The sequence below is a fragment of the Cryptomeria japonica genome, unplaced genomic scaffold (genome assembly GCF_030272615.1).
Source record: "Cryptomeria japonica unplaced genomic scaffold, Sugi_1.0 HiC_scaffold_116, whole genome shotgun sequence".
Classification (NCBI taxonomy): domain Eukaryota; kingdom Viridiplantae; phylum Streptophyta; class Pinopsida; order Cupressales; family Cupressaceae; genus Cryptomeria; species Cryptomeria japonica.
The window spans coordinates 261028-279612 of NW_026728938.1; the positions used below are offsets into that span (position 1 = coordinate 261028).

General features: G+C 36.2%; 2 protein-coding genes across 2 annotated transcripts; both read left to right on the top strand.

Annotated features, from left to right (window-relative positions):
- Window positions 1-4387: 4387 nt before the first annotated feature.
- Window positions 4388-5713, top strand: LOC131865678 (aspartic proteinase nepenthesin-1-like). Its single transcript, XM_059215351.1, has one exon. It carries the CDS (start codon window positions 4388-4390, stop codon window positions 5711-5713), a length of 1326 nt encoding a protein of 441 aa, XP_059071334.1.
- Window positions 5714-15797: 10084 nt separating this feature from the next.
- LOC131865679 (aspartic proteinase nepenthesin-1-like) lies at window positions 15798-17123 on the top strand. The gene has a single exon (XM_059215353.1). The coding sequence runs from the start codon at window positions 15798-15800 to the stop codon at window positions 17121-17123; it is 1326 nt and encodes a 441-aa protein (XP_059071336.1).
- The last annotated feature ends 1462 nt before the right edge of the window (window positions 17124-18585 follow it).

Sequence of the window (18585 nt, forward strand, 5' to 3'; positions counted from 1 at the left end):
CATTTCCTTGGCCTTTTATTTGGTCTCATCATTGAATAATAGCTTTAGGGCTCACGAGAAATGTGCATCCTCCCTTGTTCTCCATGAGGGCTTATGACCGTTGATTATGAAGTATGCCAAGACTATCCATGTCGAGAGGAATACGAGTGCTAAAACTGGTATAGAATACAAGAAGAATGTCCATATTCATTATGGGGAAATCTCTTCTGATGAAGAGGTGGACTTCGATGGGAACGAAGTCTTTCACATTTATAATAAACAAGGACCCTCATCGTCTAAAATCCCTAACCGTACTAGCAGAAAATAAATTATTTTATCTAACGAGGAGGATGACCCTGAACATGTCCCTAATTCGGTGGACGGTAGTTCTGATGTGAAGGTTAAAAGAGTGGCCAGCGTTTCTATGTCAAGAGCTATTGACAAAACCAAAGTATTTAACAATGTCAACGAGAATTATTCTAAGCGACCGAATGCCTCTCAGATTGATTTGGACGGGCCTGCGGAGGATTAGGGTGTCAATGTTTCTATACCTACTCTTGGTGGTGGGTTTACTCCTAAGGAGATGGTTTGTCAGTCCCTGAGAATACGATTACGAATATTAACTTGAGGAATTTAAAGGATAACCAAAATGCCCAATTCACCTAGATTTTTCAAGAGATTAATAATCTCAAAGAGAAGGCCAATCCACCTAATGGGGACCTCGACAGTACTAGGTCTCGAATACGCATACCCTGGCTAATGGTATTAAAGACCTTAAGGAGGAACATGAAGAGCACATTAAGGCTTTGGAAAATGACTTATAAACATCAGCATAGTTTGAGTGTGGTGGTGGAGGTGAGTATGTCTGCCATGAACAATACTAGCATTGGTCTACGTAGACTCAATGAATAGGCTGAAGTTCTTCATTATATTTCTCAGGGCAAGTGCCCCACTGGTAGCATTGAGATGGTGAAGAAAGCTAAGGTTGTGAATGCTGGTACCTGTAAGAAACTTAGGGCTCCCTCAGAGGATGTGGATGCGGATCTGGATACGAAAGAGAAGCCCCTACTTGGTCCAGCGACGAGGCTCCATAGAAAAGATAAGGGTGTGACCCGTGTTGACAACATCATTAAGAAAGTTCAGAAAATCAATGAGGATGTCATTCAGAAGAATGACAAATTGGTCAAAGTGTTGTAGTTTTGTTATGTAGAAATTCTGTATTGTTCTTGTCTGTTGTTCTATGGGGCTGCTTTTCCCTGGTTTTTATGGGTTGGTTCGCAACTGTTTTTTTGTTGGGTCCTTGAAGGTCGAGTTTTTATGATAATATTACAATAATACTAATACAATTTACATGATTTGTATAGTTTATTTCTATTTGAAAATAAAAAATCATTCTATTCTATTTACATTTTCACCATAAATTACTTGAACTATTTAAACAAATAGGTTTCTATTCAATAATATTATTATTATATATAATACATTAACAGAATAATAAGTAAATAACTTAAAACCCACTAACATAGTCATTTTAACACATACAAACATAGTAAATTTTGAAGTGTCTATAAAACCCATACAACTTTTTTAGGGTTTCGGAATTACTAGATGGTTTGATTTAGACAAATGGAAACATAAAGGTTGAGTGTACTTAGTAATTAAAAAAGGTCCCACCATTCACTTATCATGGGAAACCGTGCAACAACTAAATTGTATAGAAATAAAAAACAAGAAAATAATGACATTTATGAATTATTAAAGAGGCACACGGAACAAGTGGCAGGAACCCTAAAATTTAGATTGTGAGAGCTCAAATATTTGAGAGTACTATGTTTGCATTAATGGAGGAGTAGAATTTTCGAAAAAATCTCATCTGATCGTGACTGCAAGAGGAGAGATAGTGGTAAAATGAGAAGATCGAGAGATGATGGGCAGTGCACACATTCTGACAAAAAATGAAGAATAAAACTAATGGACAGCGGACAGCTCCAATATTCCCAATCGTCTTGCAATGCTGTCTCCTTTACTCACAATCGTTGATGCCCAAAAACAGCTCATCCAATTCATATAAGAGACGCCTTCGGCATAATAAATTCATGTACTATTTTCCCTCTTCTATAATTTCTCTCATATGAAGCATGCAATCACCATTTCTAAATAAAGCTTTTATATGATAGGATGTGGTAGTATCAATATACCATAGGGCACTACGTCACAGAACCTTTTGCACATGAAGATACCCCTAAACTTACTACTCATTTTCATATTTCTTAATCTTCTAGATTGTTAAATAGGTTCACGTATTTTATTGATGTCTATTTAATTCTTGAGATATAAGCTACTCACTATACATAATTTCTCTAGTTTTTAGGCTCTCATGAAGGATTCAAATGTAAAGAATGAGTATCACATGCTAGTATGTGCCAAGGTCCATTACTCTATCTATATTAACTATTATTTGACGTCCAAGCATCTAATTTAAACGATATATTCCACATTCCATATGCTTTGAGATGTATTACTATTTTAGGATTCACATGCACATCAATGTATGGTCAAAACATAATGGTAAAATATTTTAATCTAGTCAAACTATCCTTAGTTTTGGGTATATTATTAGAGGATGGATTAATTCAACCATATATCAAGAAATGATGCAATCTTGTCGAAATCTTGGCCCATTCTCTAATTAGCCACCCTTATTAATTTACATACACCCCCTTATATTCTATCTTATCCCGTGGATTCATGCACACATTCGTATGTATCACATTTATTATTAGATTATTCCCATCCACCTCTCAATGTCTAGGCATTTATTCTCTACATAAGTATTAGCCTTTTTTCTGTTATTGGTCAATAATGGGGCGTCCAATCAATATTGCACCATACAATACTGACCCTTGAGATTTAGCAATTTAAATTCGAATTTTTTAACTCCAAACCTTTTATTCTATCATAATTACATTTAGTACCTGTTTTATGTGATTTATTGAACATTTTGGTTTTTGAAAGAATTCAATGTGCATTTATTTAACATGCAGTCGCTTTGAGAATTCATTGAATACGAATTTGCATAAATGAAACATTTATCATAGAAACGCTTTTGGTTGGAGCACCAAGATGAATCTATCTCCATCAAAGTTTTCATCTTGGGAAATTTGCATGCTTCTTTTCCATTTACCTAAATTGGCCAGGCTCGTGAAGCCGACCATTCCGAAGGATAACCTAGGAGAACTTGACCCTAGTGATCTACCAGGCTCCCTAATGTGATTTTAACTATTGCGAATACTTGACAATTAGTGAAGAGTTAACTTCAAGGTAAATTGACGAAAAGTGAGATTTATTAGATCAAATGTTAGGGAAGAATTTATATTCACACATATAGAACTTACGCATATCTATGGATTTGACATAAAACAATCGTGGACATGGGGAGTGATCCCTAGTTGACATGACTTTCATGCTTATCACTGATACAACTACATACCCAATTCTTAAAAGATGGATTCTTAAATTCAATTTAGATGATTTATATACTTGCATGTTCAACCACATAGATTACGCTAACTTTTATCTACTTTTTCCTTCTGGTATAAATCCTTGAGCAAAACGTTATGATAGGATATGGCAATGTGAATATATAATAGAACATTGCATATAACACTTCTGCACAAGTAAAATTGAGAAATAAGATAAATAAGAACGAGAATAAAAATAAAATTCAATTTAGATGATTTATATATGTGGATGTTCAACCACATAGATTACATTAACTTTCATGTACTTTTTCTTTCTGGTATAAATCCTTGAATAGAACTTTATGATAGGATACGGTAATGTGAATACATAATAGAGCATTGAATATAACACTTTTGTACAAGTAAAATCTCTAAATCTTAAAAATGAATAAACTAATTAGAGCAAAATTTAAGAATGAGATAAACAAGAATGAGAATAAGTTGGAAAGCCGGATAAACCGACTAAGAATAATTATGTGTAAACTAATTTTAAATATTTTTAGAAAACTAACCCTCCGGTTACAACACGTTTTGGAATTTCGATCTGAATGGGTCCAAAAAATTCAATGGGAAGAAGGAATTGGATTACGAGTTAAGTGTACGGAAATACTTAGTGAAGGTATGGACAGAAAAAAATACGATTCACTTCGAATTGCAGCAGTCTATTCTACTTCTAGAACAATTCCAGACGGGCAGAGATAGAGAAGGGGAAATTAAATAAATTCGTCTATCCTTCTAAGAGGATCGATATTGTTATGTGGACACGTCGGGGAATCTGTTGATTTTGATTTAAGGCTCCTTCTCACTCTCTCTGTGTATATATATTGCATGGAGTGGAGTAGATGAGAGCAGAAAAAGGTTTCGAGGTTTAGAAAAGAAAAAGAGAAATGGGGCGTTCAAAGCTGTTGGGTTTTGTGGTCTTGATATGCTTTACTATTCCAACGATATCATGTTCTTCGGACAGACTGTTTAGTGGTTGGCCGAAGTCTAGCAGCGATGAAAATGTAAAAATAAGGGTGAATATGACGCGCAGATCAGAGAGAGTGTTGGGTTTTTCTGAGAGATTGGGTTTGGCTGTGGATCGAAGTAAGAAGCGAATGAAGAAGATAGAGGCATTGATAAGAGGGCAATTAGACGCTGAAACGCCCGTTGAAGTAGGGGATGGAGAATTTCTGATGAGCGTTGCACTGGGAACGCCCTCTGTGAGCTTCGAAGCGATTGTGGACACGGGGAGCGATCTGATTTGGACTCAGTGCAAGCCTTGCAAGGACTGCTTCTCTCAGCCTACGCCAATCTTCGACCCCTCCAAGTCCCCCACATTTTCCACAATTCCCTGCGGTGATTCTCTTTGTGACGCCTTGGGGAGTACACAAACCGGATGCAATCCAGATTGTACCTTTATGTATCAGTATGGCTTTGGTTCCTTCACCAGCGGCGACCTGGCTTACGAGACATTGTCAATTGGGAGCAGCAAGGTTAAAGGCATTGCATTTGGATGCGGGCATGACAACGAAGGACAAGGATTCTCTCAGGGTGGTGGCCTTGTGGGACTGGGAAGAGGTGGTCTCTCCCTTATCTCACAGCTGGGTTCCAAAGCAGAGAACATGTTCTCTTACTGTCTTTCGCCCATCACCGACTCTTCTTCACAAACCAGCCCCCTCTTTTTCGGCGAGGGTGCTTCCTTGAGCGGAGGAGCCAAGACTCTCCCACTCATCAAGAGCCGTATCATTCCCACTTTCTGGTACATTCCTATTACAGGAATCACCCTCAATGGTAAGGCACTAGATATTTCTCCTGGAACTTTCGATCTGCAATCGGACGGCAGCGGAGGTATGATCATCGACTCCGGAACCACTGTTACCATCCTGGACCAGGCTGCCTACTCTCCTCTTAAGGAAGCAATTCAGTCCGCCATTGATCTCACTCCTGTAGACGGGTCTTCTACAGGTTTGGATCTTTGTTACCACACATCATCCGCTCACCTCACCTTGCCAACCCTCGTCTTCAACTTCAAAGGCGGCGTGGATTACGAGCTTCCGGCAGACAACTTTTTCATTCAGGCATCTGAAAATCTCTTGTGCCTGGCAATGTTCGGTGAACAATCGGGGAATCCTTCCATCTTCGGAAACATACAGCAGCAAAACTTCCATATCCTTTACAACAATGCTCAGAACACGCTCTCTTTCAAGCCCACTAAGTGTGATTCTCTTTAAATCATCATCTCCCTCTTCTAATTCTTCTTCTTCTCTTTTTCTGTCTCTCTCATTTCCTCTTCCTCTGTCCTTCGAATGCAATATGTGATCTCGTCTCCTGCGTCTGCCTATTGCACTGTCCGATATGCGAATCATGTAAATTTTCATCTTCGTAGCTGCTTATTTTCAGTAAAATTGTTTGGCCCCTGTTGTTCTCGGGGACCTTCATTTATGGTTCCTTATGATATGCTACACTATGTGTGTTATTTTGGCATGGAAATGAAGGTGCGATAATTGATTATCAAAATATAAATTGCGTGTTAAAACAACGACAAGAGAATTTATATAATTATAAAGCATTTGTAATGGTCTTATCTTTTCTTCAAGTCTTAAGTGTAAAATAAATTATTGTATGCCTATGAATATTTTTAATGGTATTTAACTTTAAGATCCGTGTCTGTGATTTATACATTCAAATAATACTTATTTTCAATCATGTCCGCATTTCACATTACTAAGATCAAACACAATTTAATGTAGCCTATATATAAGGTAAGGTTGTTGCTAAGAAGGTCTCTCTAATTTTCTCACAATTACTATTGTATAATTTTCTACTAGAGAAGACGAGTTCTCGAGAATTAAGAATATCATTTTGGAGCCTTTGCAATTTATTTAAAAGTGCTAATATTTAAGGCTATGCCTATATCACGATTCACGATTACCTATCAACGCTTTATAGTGCATTCGATGACATCTTACACAAATCTTATATAGAAAACTTATTGATGGTGAATCGGGGCCTCTCATTTGAAAGGTTGCTACTACACTATCACGCACCTTAGATAATAAAATTAAATTATGTAATGTATTTGTGCTTCAGAGTATGGATGTTAGACCACACATCAATTTTCAGCCATTGATAATGTGACATGATTACTTGTTATCAACATTTTAATAGGATTGCATTAGGTTTTGGAACTTTTTTTCGTGACCTAAAAAATTAAAATATTAGTGGACTACAACATAATAACACAATTATTGAGAAAAGTTTTGATTGCCTACAAAAAATCATAGTATCTTCACTCTTTCACCTTGTAAATCCTAACATGTTAATTTCAATTTCACATGATCTATGTTGCAGTGTCTACTTACGTATTATTATAGTCCAATGAACACAAAGGATACTAAAATCAATTATTTGAGAGAGTTGACACTTATTAGATTTTTAGATAGCCAAAAAACTTCTCAGATGAATAAAATATTGGTTGAGATAATTCTTAAATAGATATTATTATATTTATTTAAATAAACAATAATTTCTTAAAAAATATCCTTAATATAGAGGGAGAGAGAACTAATTATATATTCCAAGGAAAAAGTATTTGTAGTATTACATAGTTTACAATTGATAAAGCATTAACAGGTAAGAAACACACAATGAATAATAAATAAAACATATAAATTTAAAATAATTATTAAATCAACCTCATACTTATTTCACCTTGACAATGCAAGGAGGGTAAGAGGAGGGATGGCGGCCCAATATGCTATTCATATAGTTTCTAAGGGCATTGGACAACATCTAAACTAACATCTTAGCTTATATTTTCTTAGTTTATTCAATTGGGCGATGAAGGTGAAGAGTGGAGTGCATTTACATTTGATTAAATTCTTGTTCTAATTTCATTCTTATTATTTATTTATTATCTTGTAAAACTATTGTGCTAACTAGTTAATGTGCAACCTTTGTTAAGGATTTTTCCATCTCCCTCGACCCGATCAACCACCTAAGGTGAGATGCATTTAGAGCTACAAGCGATATAAAAAATTCTATGTTTCTCAATGCTCGACAATGTATGTCACACGAGGATAATATTAGGAAGTTTTAGATTGAACCAGTTTAAACAGAGCCTCCTCTTTTCTTTTTTTATTTTATTTTGGTAATTATTCCTTCAGCAAGGCATTTAACTAGCTACAATTGCTTTGTATCCATTAATTTACTATTTTGGGTCATCAAAATAATGTATTCTAGTATAATGCCATTTCATTTTTCTTTACTTATTATTATTATTATTTTTCTATCGAAGATTCTTGTTGCAACGGATATAGATGCTGGAAAATATTTATTTATTATTCAATGTATAGCTAGAAAGGAAGAAGGATCATTCAATTGGGAAAGGGATAATTTTACACTCTTAACTTAAATACAATAGAGCACTACAATTATTCGGTTGGTTTACTTTTTTATGGAAGCACTCCTTATAAATCATGTATCATAGTAGAGATGTCGACATTTGAATAATTGGCCGGCACAGGCCAAACCTAATCCCAACTAACTCTTCCATCATATTGCACACGTAGACTACTTTCATATATCGTCCTAAAGAATCCCATCTCAAAGCACATAGAGGTACCATGTTTCGAGAAGTCCAATGGGAAAGTTGATCTTAGCACTCACTTGACAACATTTACTACTTTATCTATTGGCTTGATTCTTGAGGATTCTCTTCCTGCAAAAATCTTTTACATTTCATTGAAACAAATGACATTGGATTGATTTTTACCTTTATCTATTAATTCAATAAACTCTTTCTCATATCTTGTTAATCAATTTTTATAACGTTTAAAAAAAAATATTGGACCTAAAGTAACATTAATTGATGGTGCAGCGAAGGGGAATCCCGGACCTGCTGGATATGGGGGAGTGGTGCGTGATAATAATGGCAGGATGGTCTCGATGGTGGCCCTCTCTTTGGGTACCTAGACAAATCACTTTAGTGAGGCCTTCACAACGTATACCAATATCAAATTGGCCAAAGACAAAGGTTTGAGAAGGGTCTTCTTGGAGTGTGACTCCCTAAACATCATTAATTGTTTAACAACTTCCTCCTCCCCTAGTTGGTCGATTAAACATATTATTGAAGATGGGCTAATGCTTCTCAGGGGATTCTACGAATTTAACATTTCACATGTCTATCGTGAAGGTAATAAGGTTGCCGATATTTAGGCCAACATTGGGGCCGACTTGCCAAGTAGGAAAGTTTGGAACATTTATGATCGGATCCCAGAGGATCTTCTTAACCTACTCCGTAATGATCATGATGCGTGCGAAGCTCAAGGGGCTTTCGGAAATGATGGAGAATGACGTCTTCCAAAGTGTCCTCGGCAAGACTTCTTCTATGAGGGGAAAGTCAAACTTTCTGGTGGCGTTTTTGATTGTTTTTGTTTAGCTCAACTCTGTTTGTGTTGCAGGTTGTTGAGAATCGGTATTTTCCAAGATTGGGGGAGATAGGAACCGTTTGGAGCCCATAGTCTATGAAAAATGATGAAATAAGGAAGCAGTATGCAAAGAACTTTCGATAAGTGTTTTTACTAGTTATATCGAGACGCTTCATGGTGCGGATGCCCTTGTTACCGAGGCCTTTGTTCATGGGTGGAAGTATGGTGTGCTCTGTGTCTATGGTATGGAGCTGGAGGTTGATGAGGAGATGGTGGATAAGGTGTCCAACATGCTATTCATATAGTTTCTAAGGGCATTGGACAACATCTAAACTAGTAGCTTAGCTTATATTTTCTTAGTTTATTCAATTGGGCGACAAAGGTGATGAGTGGAGTGCATTTACATTTGATTAAATTCTTGTTCTAATTTCATTCTTATTATTTATTTATTATCTTTTAAAACTATTGTGCTTACTAGATAATGTGCAGCCTTTGTAAAGGATTTTTCCATCTCCATTGACCCGATTAACCACCTAAGGTGAGATGCATTTAGATCTACAATGATATAAAAAATTCTTTCTTAGTGCTTGGCAATGTATGCCACATGAGGATACTATTAGGAAGTTTTAAATTGAACCAGTTTAAACATAGTCTCCTCTTTTCTCTTTTTTCTTTTATTTTGGTAATTACTCCTTCAGCAAGGCATTTAACTAGCTCCAATCGCTTAGTATCCATTAATTTACTATTTTGGGTCATGAAAATAATGTATTCTAGTATAATGCCATTTCATTTTTCTTTACTTATTATTATTATTTTTCTATCGAAGATTCTTGTCGCAATGGATATAGATGCTGGAAAATATTTATTTATTATTCAATGTATAGCTAGAAAGGAAGAAGGATCATTCAATTGGGAAAGGGATAATTTTACACTCTTAACTTAAATACAATAGAGCACTACAATTATTCAGTTGGTTTATTTTTTTATGGAAATAATCCTCATAAATTATGTATCGTAGTAGAGATTTGGACATCTGAATAATTGGCTAGCACAAGCCAAACCTAATCCCAACTAACTCTTCCACCATATTGCGCACGTGGACTACTTTCATATACCGTCCTAAAGAATCCCATCTCAAAGAAAACAGAGGTACCATGTTTTGAGAAGTCCAATGGGAAAGTTGATCTTAGCACTCACTTGACAACATTTACTACTTTATCTATTGTCTGGATTCTTGATGATGCTCTTCCTGCAAAAATATTTTCCATTTCATTGAAAGAAATGACATTGGATTGATTTTTCTCTCTATCTATTAATTCAATAAACTCTTTCTCATATCTTGTTAATCAATTTTTATAACATTTAGAAAAAATATTGGACCTAAAGTAACATTAATTGATGGTGTGGCAAATGGGAATCCCAGACCTCCTAGATGTGGGGAAGTGGTGCGTGATAACAATGGCAGGATGGTCTCGACAATGGCCCTCTCTTTGGGTACCCAGACAAATCACTTTAATGAGGCCTTCACAATTTATACCAATATCAAATTGGCCAAAGAGAAAGGTTTGAGAAGGGTCTGGTTGGAGTGTGACTCCCTAAACATCATTCTTTAATGACTTCCTCCTCTCCTATTTGGTCGATTAAACATATTATTCAAGATAGCCTAATTCCTCTCAGGGGCTTCTATGAATTTAACATTTCACATGTCTACCATGAAGGTAATAAGGTTGCGGATATTTAGGCCAACATTGGGGCCGACTTGCCAAGTAGGAAACTTTGGAACATTTATGATAAGTTCCCAGTGGATCTTCTTAACCTACTCCGTAATGATTATGATGCGTGCGAAGCTCAAGGGGTTTTTGGAAATGATGGAGAATGACATCTTCCAAAGTGTCCTAGGCAAGACTTCTTTTATGAGGGGAAAGATGAACTTTCTGGTGGCTTTTTTAATTGTTTTTATATGGTTTAGGTCAACTCTATTTGTGTTGTAGGTTGTTGAGAATTAGTATTTTTTAATATTAGGGGAGATAGGAACCGTTTGGATCCCATAGTCTGCGAAAAATGACGAAATAAGGAAGCAGTATGGAAAGAACTTTCGGTAGGAGTTTTGACTAGTTATATCGAGATGCTTCATGGTGTGGATGCCCTTGTTACTGAGGCCTTTCTTAATGGGTGGAAGGATGGTTTTATCTGTGTCTATGGTATGGAGCTGGAGGTTAATGAGGAGATGGTGGCTAAGGTGTCCAAAATTCTGAACAAGGGCACCAAATTCTACAAGCATAAGAAATGTGCGATGGTGGCGATGAAAACCTTTTTCCTGCCGAAGGAAAGGGAGAAGGTGAGAAAGAATAATAATGTTGGGTGGGAGAAAAAATCACTTTCAAAGCCATGGTAGGAGGTCTCAGAGGTTATCGTGCGTCGCCTCACCGTTGATGGTAAATTCTGTAGCTTACTTAGCTATCACTTTGTCATTATTAATCATTTACGGCATCACAAGTGCATTTCCTTGGCCTTTTATTTGGTCTCATCATTGAATAATAGAATTAGGGCTCACGAGAAATGTGCATCCTCCCTTGTTCTCCATGAGGGCTTATTCCCGTTGATTATGAAGTATGCCAAGACTATCCATGTCGAGAGGAATACGAGTGCTAAAACTGGTATAGAATACAAGAAGAATGTCCATATTCATTATGGGGAAATCTCTTCTGATGAAGAGGTGGACTTCGATGGGAATGAAGTCTTTCACATTTATAACAAACAAGGACCCTCATCGTCTAAAATCCCTAACCGTACTAGCAGAAAATAAATTATTTTATCTAACGAGGAGGATGACCCTGAACATGTCCCTAATTCGGTGGACGGTAGTTCTGATGTGAAGGTTAAAAGAGTGGCCAGCGTTTCTATGTCAAGAGCTATTGAAAAAACCAAAGTATTTAACAATGTCAACGAGAATTATTCTAAGCGACCGAATGCCTCTCAGATTGATTTGGACGGGCCTGCGGAGGATTAGGGTGTCAATGTTTCTATACCTACTCTTGGTGGTGGGTTTACTCCTAAGGAGATGGTTTGTCGGTCCCTGAGAATACGATTACGAATATTAACTTGAGGAATTTAAAGGATAACCAAAATGCCCAATTCACCTAGATTTTTCAAGAGATTAATAATCTCAAAGAGAAGGCCAATCCACTAATGGGGACCTCGACAGTACTAGGTCTCGAATACGCATACCCTGGCTAATGGTATTAAAGACCTTAAGGAGGAACATGAAGAGCACATTAAGGCTTTGGAAAATGACTTATAAACATCAGCATAGTTTGAGTGTGGTGGTGGAGGTGAGTATGTCTGCCATGAACAATACTAGCATTGGTCTACGTAGACTCAATGAATAGGCTGAAGTTCTTCATTATATTTCTCAGGGCAAGTGCCCCACTGGTAGCATTGAGATGGTGAAGAAAGCTAAGGTTGTGAATGCTGGTACCTGTAAGAAACTTAGGGCTCCCTCAGAGGATGTGGATGCGGATCTGGATACGAAAGAGAAGCCCCTACTTGGTCCAGCGACGAGGCTCCATAGAAAAGATAAGGGTGTGACCCGTGTTGACAACATCATTAAGAAAGTTCAGAAAATCAATGAGGATGTCATTTAGAAGAATGACAAATTGGTCAAAGTGTTGTAGTTTTCTTATGTAGAAATTCTGTATTGTTCTTGTCTGTTGTTCTATGGGGCTGCTTTTCCCTGGTTTTTATGGGTTGGTTCACATCTGTTTTTTTGTTGGGTCCTTGAAGGTTGAGTTTTTATGATAATATTACAATAATACTAATACAATTTACATGATTTGTATAGTTTATTTCTATTTGAAAATAAAAAATTATTCTATTCTATTTACATTTTCACCATAAATTACTTGAACTATTTAAACAAATATGTTTCTATTCAATAATATTATTATTATATATAATACATTAACAGAATAATAAGTAAATAACTTAAAACCCACTAACATAGTCATTTTAACACATACAAACATAGCAAATTTTGAAGTGTCTATAAAACCCATACAACTTTTTTAGGGTTTCGGAATTACTAGATGGTTTGATTTAGACAAATGGAAACATAAAGGTTTAGTGTACTTAGTAATTAAAAAAGGTCCCACCATTCACTTATCATGGAAAACCGTGCAACAACTAAATTGTATAGAAATAAAAAATAAGAAAATAATGACATTTATGAATTATTAAAGAGGCACACGGAACAAGTGGTAGGAACCCTAAAATTTAGATTGTGAGAGCTCAAATATTTGAGAGTACTATGTTTGCATTAATGGAGGAGTAGAATTTTCGAAAAAATCTCATCTGATCGTGACTGCAAGAGGAGAGATAGTGGTAAAATGAGAAGATCGAGAGATGATGGGCAGTGCACACATTCTGACAAAAAATGAAGATTAAAACTAATGGACAGCGGACAGCTCCAATATTCCCAATCGTCTTCCAATGCTGTCTCCTTTACTCACAATCGTTGATGCCCAAAAACAGCTCATCCAATTCATATAAGAGACGCCTTCGGCATAATAAATTCATGTACTATTTTCCCTCTTCTATAATTTCTCTCATATGAAGCATGCAATCACCATTTCTAAATAAAGCTTTTATATGATAGGATGTGGTAGTATCAATATACCATAGGGCACTACGTCACAGAACCTTTTGCACATGAAGATACCCCTAAACTTACTACTCATTTTCATATTTCTTAATCTTCTAGATTGTTAAATAGGTTCACGTATTTTATTGATGTCTATTTAATTCTTGAGATATAAGCTACTCACTATACATAATTTCTCTATTTTTTAGGCTCTCATGAAGGATTCAAATGTAAAGAATGAGTATCACATGCTAGTATGTGCCAAGGTCCATTACTCTATCTATATTAACTATTATTTGACGTCCAAGCATCTAATTTAAACGATATATTCCACATTCCATATGCTTTGAGATGTATTACTATTTTAGGATTCACATGCACGTCAATGTATGGTCAAAACATAATGGTAAAATATTTTAATCTAGTCAAACTATGCTTAGTTTTGGGTATATTATTAGAGGATGGATTAATTCAAACATATATCAAGAAATGATGCAATCTTGTCGAAATCTTGGCCCATTCTCTAATTAGCCACCCTTATTAATTTACATACACCCCCTTATATTCTATCTTATCCCGTGGATTCATGCACACATTCGTATGTATCACATTTATTATTAGATTATTCTCCATCCACACCTCAATGTCTAGGCATTTATTCTCTACATAAGTATTCGCCTTTTTTCTGTTACTGGTCAATAATGGGGCGTCCAATCAATATTGCACCATACAATACTGACCCTTGAGATTTAGCAATTTAAATTCGAATTTTTTAACTCCAAACCTTTTATTCTATCATAATTACATTTAGTACCTGTTTTATGTGATTTATTGAACATTTTGGTTTTTGAAAGAATTCAATGTGCATTTATTTAACATGCAGTCGCTTTGAGAATTCATTGAATACGAATTTGCATAAATGAAACATTTATCATAGAAACGCTTTTGGTTGGAGCACCAAGATGAATCTATCTCCATCAAAGTTTTCATCTTGGGAAATTTGCATGCTTCTTTTCCATTTACCTAAATTGGCCAGGCTCGTGAAGCCGACCATTCCGAAGGATAACCTAGGAGAACTTGACCCTAGTGATCTACCAAGCTCCCTAATGTGATTTTAACTATTGCGAATACTTGACAATCAGTGAAGAGTTAACTTCAAGGTAAATTGACGAAAAGTGAGATTTATTAGATCAAATGTTAGGGAAGAATTTATATTCACACATATAGAACTTACGCATATCTATGGATTTGACATAAAACAATCGTGGACATGGGGAGTGATCCCTAGTTGACATGACTTTCATGCTTATCACTGATACAACTACATACCCAATTCTTAAAAGATGGATTCTTAAATTCAATTTAGATGATTTATATACTTGCATGTTCAACCACATAGATTACGCTAACTTTTATCTACTTTTTCCTTCTGGTATAAATCCTTGAGCAAAACCTTATGATAGGATATGGCAATGTGAATATATAATAGAACATTGCATATAACACTTCTGCACAAGTAAAATTGAGAAATAAGATAAATAAGAACGAGAATAAAAATAAAATTCAATTTAGATGATTTATATATGTGGATGTTCAACCACATAGATTACATTAACTTTCATGTACTTTTTCTTTCTGGTATAAATCCTTGAATAGAACTTTATGACAGGTTACGGTAATGTGAATACATAATAGAGCATTGAATATAACACTTTTGTACAAGTAAAATCTCTAAATCTTAAAAATGAATAAACTAATTAGAGCAAAATTTAAGAATGAGATAAACAAGAATGAGAATAAGTTGGAAAGCCGGATAAACCGACTAAGAATAATTATGTGTAAACTAATTTTAAATATTTTTAGAAAACTAACCCTCCGGTTACAACACGTTTTGGAATTTCGATCTGAATGGGTCCACAAAATTCAATGGGAAGAAGGAATTGGATTACGAGTTAAGTGTACGGAAATACTTAGTGAAGGTATGGACAGAAAAAAATACGATTCACTTCGGATTGCAGCAGTCTATTCTACTTCTAGAACAATTCCAGACGGGCAGAGATAGAGAAGGGGAAATTAAATAAATTCGTCTATCCTTCTAAGAGGATCGATATTGTTATGTGGACACGTCGGGGAATCTGTTGATTTTGATTTAAGGCTCCTTCTCACTCTCTCTGTGTATATATATTGCATGGAGTGGAGTAGATGAGAGCAGAAAAAGGTTTCGAGGTTTAGAAAAGAAAAAGAGAAATGGGGCGTTCAAAGCTGTTGGGTTTTGTGGTCTTGATATGCTTTACTATTCCAACGATATCATGTTCTTCGGACAGACTGTTTAGTGGTTGGCCGAAGTCTAGCAGCGATGAAAATGTAAAAATAAGGGTGAATATGACGCGCAGATCAGAGAGAGAGTTGGGTTTTTCTGAGAGATTGGGTTTGGCTGTGGATCGAAGTAAGAAGCGAATGAAGAAGATAGAGGCATTGATAAGAGGGCAATTAGACGCTGAAACGCCCGTTGAAGTAGGGGATGGAGAATTTCTGATGAGCGTTGCACTGGGAACGCCCTCTGTGAGCTTCGAAGCGATTGTGGACACGGGGAGCGATCTGATTTGGACTCAGTGCAAGCCTTGCAAGGACTGCTTCTCTCAGCCTACGCCAATCTTCGACCCCTCCAAGTCCAGCACATTTTCCACAATTCCCTGCGGTGATTCTCTTTGTGACGCCTTGGGGAGTACACAAACCGGATGCAATCCAGATTGTACCTTTATGTATCAGTATGGCGATGGTTCCTTCACCAGCGGCGACCTGGCTTACGAGACATTGTCAATTGGGAGCAGCAAGGTTAAAGGCATTGCATTTGGATGCGGGCATGACAACGAAGGACAAGGATTCTCTCAGGGTGGTGGCCTTGTGGGACTGGGAAGAGGTGGTCTCTCCCTTATCTCACAGCTGGGTTCCACAGCAGAGAACATGTTCTCTTACTGTCTTTTGCCCATCACCGACTCTTCTTCACAAACCAGCCCCCTCTTTTTCGGCGAGGGTGCTTCCTTGAGCGGAGGAGCCAAGACTCTCCCACTCATCAAGAGCAGTATCATTCCCACTTTCTGGTACATTCCTATTACAGGAATCACCCTCAATGGTAAGGCACTAGATATTCCTCCTGGAACTTTCGATCTGCAATCCGACGGCAGCGGAGGTATGATCATCGACTCCGGAACCACTGTTACCATTCTGGACCAGGCTGCCTACTCTCCTCTTAAGGAAGCAATTCAGTCCGCCATTGATCTCACTCCTGTAGACGGGTCTTCTACAGGTTTGGATCTTTGTTACCACACATCATCCGCTCACCTCACCTTGCCAACCCTCGTCTTCAACTTCAAAGGCGGCGTGGATTACGAGCTTCCGGCAGACAACTTTTTCATTCAGGCATCTGAAAATCTCTTGTGCCTGGCAATGTTGGGTGAACCATCGGGGAATCCTTCCATCTTCGGAAACATACAGCAGCAAAACTTCCATATCCTTTACAACAATGCTCAGAACACGCTCTCTTTCAAGCCCACTAAGTGTGATTCTCTTTAAATCATCATCTCCCTCTTCTAATTCTTCTTCTTCTCTTTTTCTGTCTCTCTCATTTCCTCTTCCTCTGTCCTTCGAATGCAATATGTGATCTCGTCTCCTGCGTCTGCCTATTGCACTGTCCGATATGCGAATCATGTAAATTTTCATCTTCGTAGCTGCTTATTTTCAGTAAAATTGTTTGGCCCCTGTTGTTCTCGGGGACCTTCATTTATGGTTCCTTATGATATGCTACACTATGTGTGTTATTTTGGCATGGAAATGAAGGTGCGATAATTGATTATCAAAATATAAATTGCGTGTTAAAACAACGACAAGAGAATTTATATAATTATAAAGCATTTGTAATGGTCTTATCTTTTCTTCAAGTCTTAAGTGTAAAATAAATTATTGTATGCCTATGAATATTTTTAATGGTATTTAACTTTAAGATCCGTGTCTGTGATTTATACATTCAAATAATACTTATTTTCAATCATGTCCGCATTTCACATTACTAAGATCAAACACAATTTAATGTAGCCTATATATAGGGTAAGGTTGTTGCTAAGAAGGTCTCTCTAATTTTCTCACAATTACTATTGTATAATTTTCTACTAGAGAAGACGAGTTCTCGAGAATTAAGAATATCATTTTGGAGCCTTTGCAATTTATTTAAAAGTGCTAATATTGAAGGCTATGCCTATATCACGATTCACGATTACCTATCAACGCTTTATAGTGCATTCGATGACATCTTACACAAATCTTATATAGAAAACTTATTGATGGTGAATCGGGGCCTCTCATTTGAAAGGTTGCTACTACACTATCACGCACCTTAGATAATAAAATTAAATTATGTAATGTATTTGTGCTTCAGAGTATGGATGTTAGACCACACATCAATTTTCAGCCATTGATAATGTGACATGATTACTTGTTTTCAACATTTTAATACGATTGCATTAGGTTTTGGAACTTTTTTTCGTGACCTAAAAAATTAAAATATTAGTGGACTACAACATAATAAAACAATTATTGAGAAAAGTTTTGATTGCCTATAAAAAATCATAGTATCTTCACTCTTTCACCTTGTAAATCCTAACATGTTAATTTCAATTTCACATGATCTATGTTGCAGTGTCTACTTACGTATTATTATAGTCCAATGAACACAAAGGATGCTAAAATCAATTATTTGAGAGAGTTGACACTTATTAGATTTTTAGATAGCCAAAAAACTTCTCAGATGAATAAAATATTGGTTGAGATAATTCTTAAATAGATATTATTATATTTATTTAAATAAACAATAATTTTTTTAAAAATATCCTTAATATAGAGGGAGAGAGAACTAATTATATATTCCAAGGAAAAAGTATTCGTAGTATTACATAGTTTACAATTGATAAAGCATTAACAAGTAAGAAACACACAATGAATTATAAATAAAACATATAAATTTAAAATAATTATTAAATCA

What these genes read in the sequence shown, in the direction of transcription:
- LOC131865679 (XM_059215353.1), top strand. Translation starts at nt 15,798, where the DNA reads ATGGGGCGTTCAAAGCTGTTGGGTTTTGTGGTCTTGATATGCTTTACT.
- LOC131865678 (XM_059215351.1), top strand. Translation starts at nt 4,388, where the DNA reads ATGGGGCGTTCAAAGCTGTTGGGTTTTGTGGTCTTGATATGCTTTACT.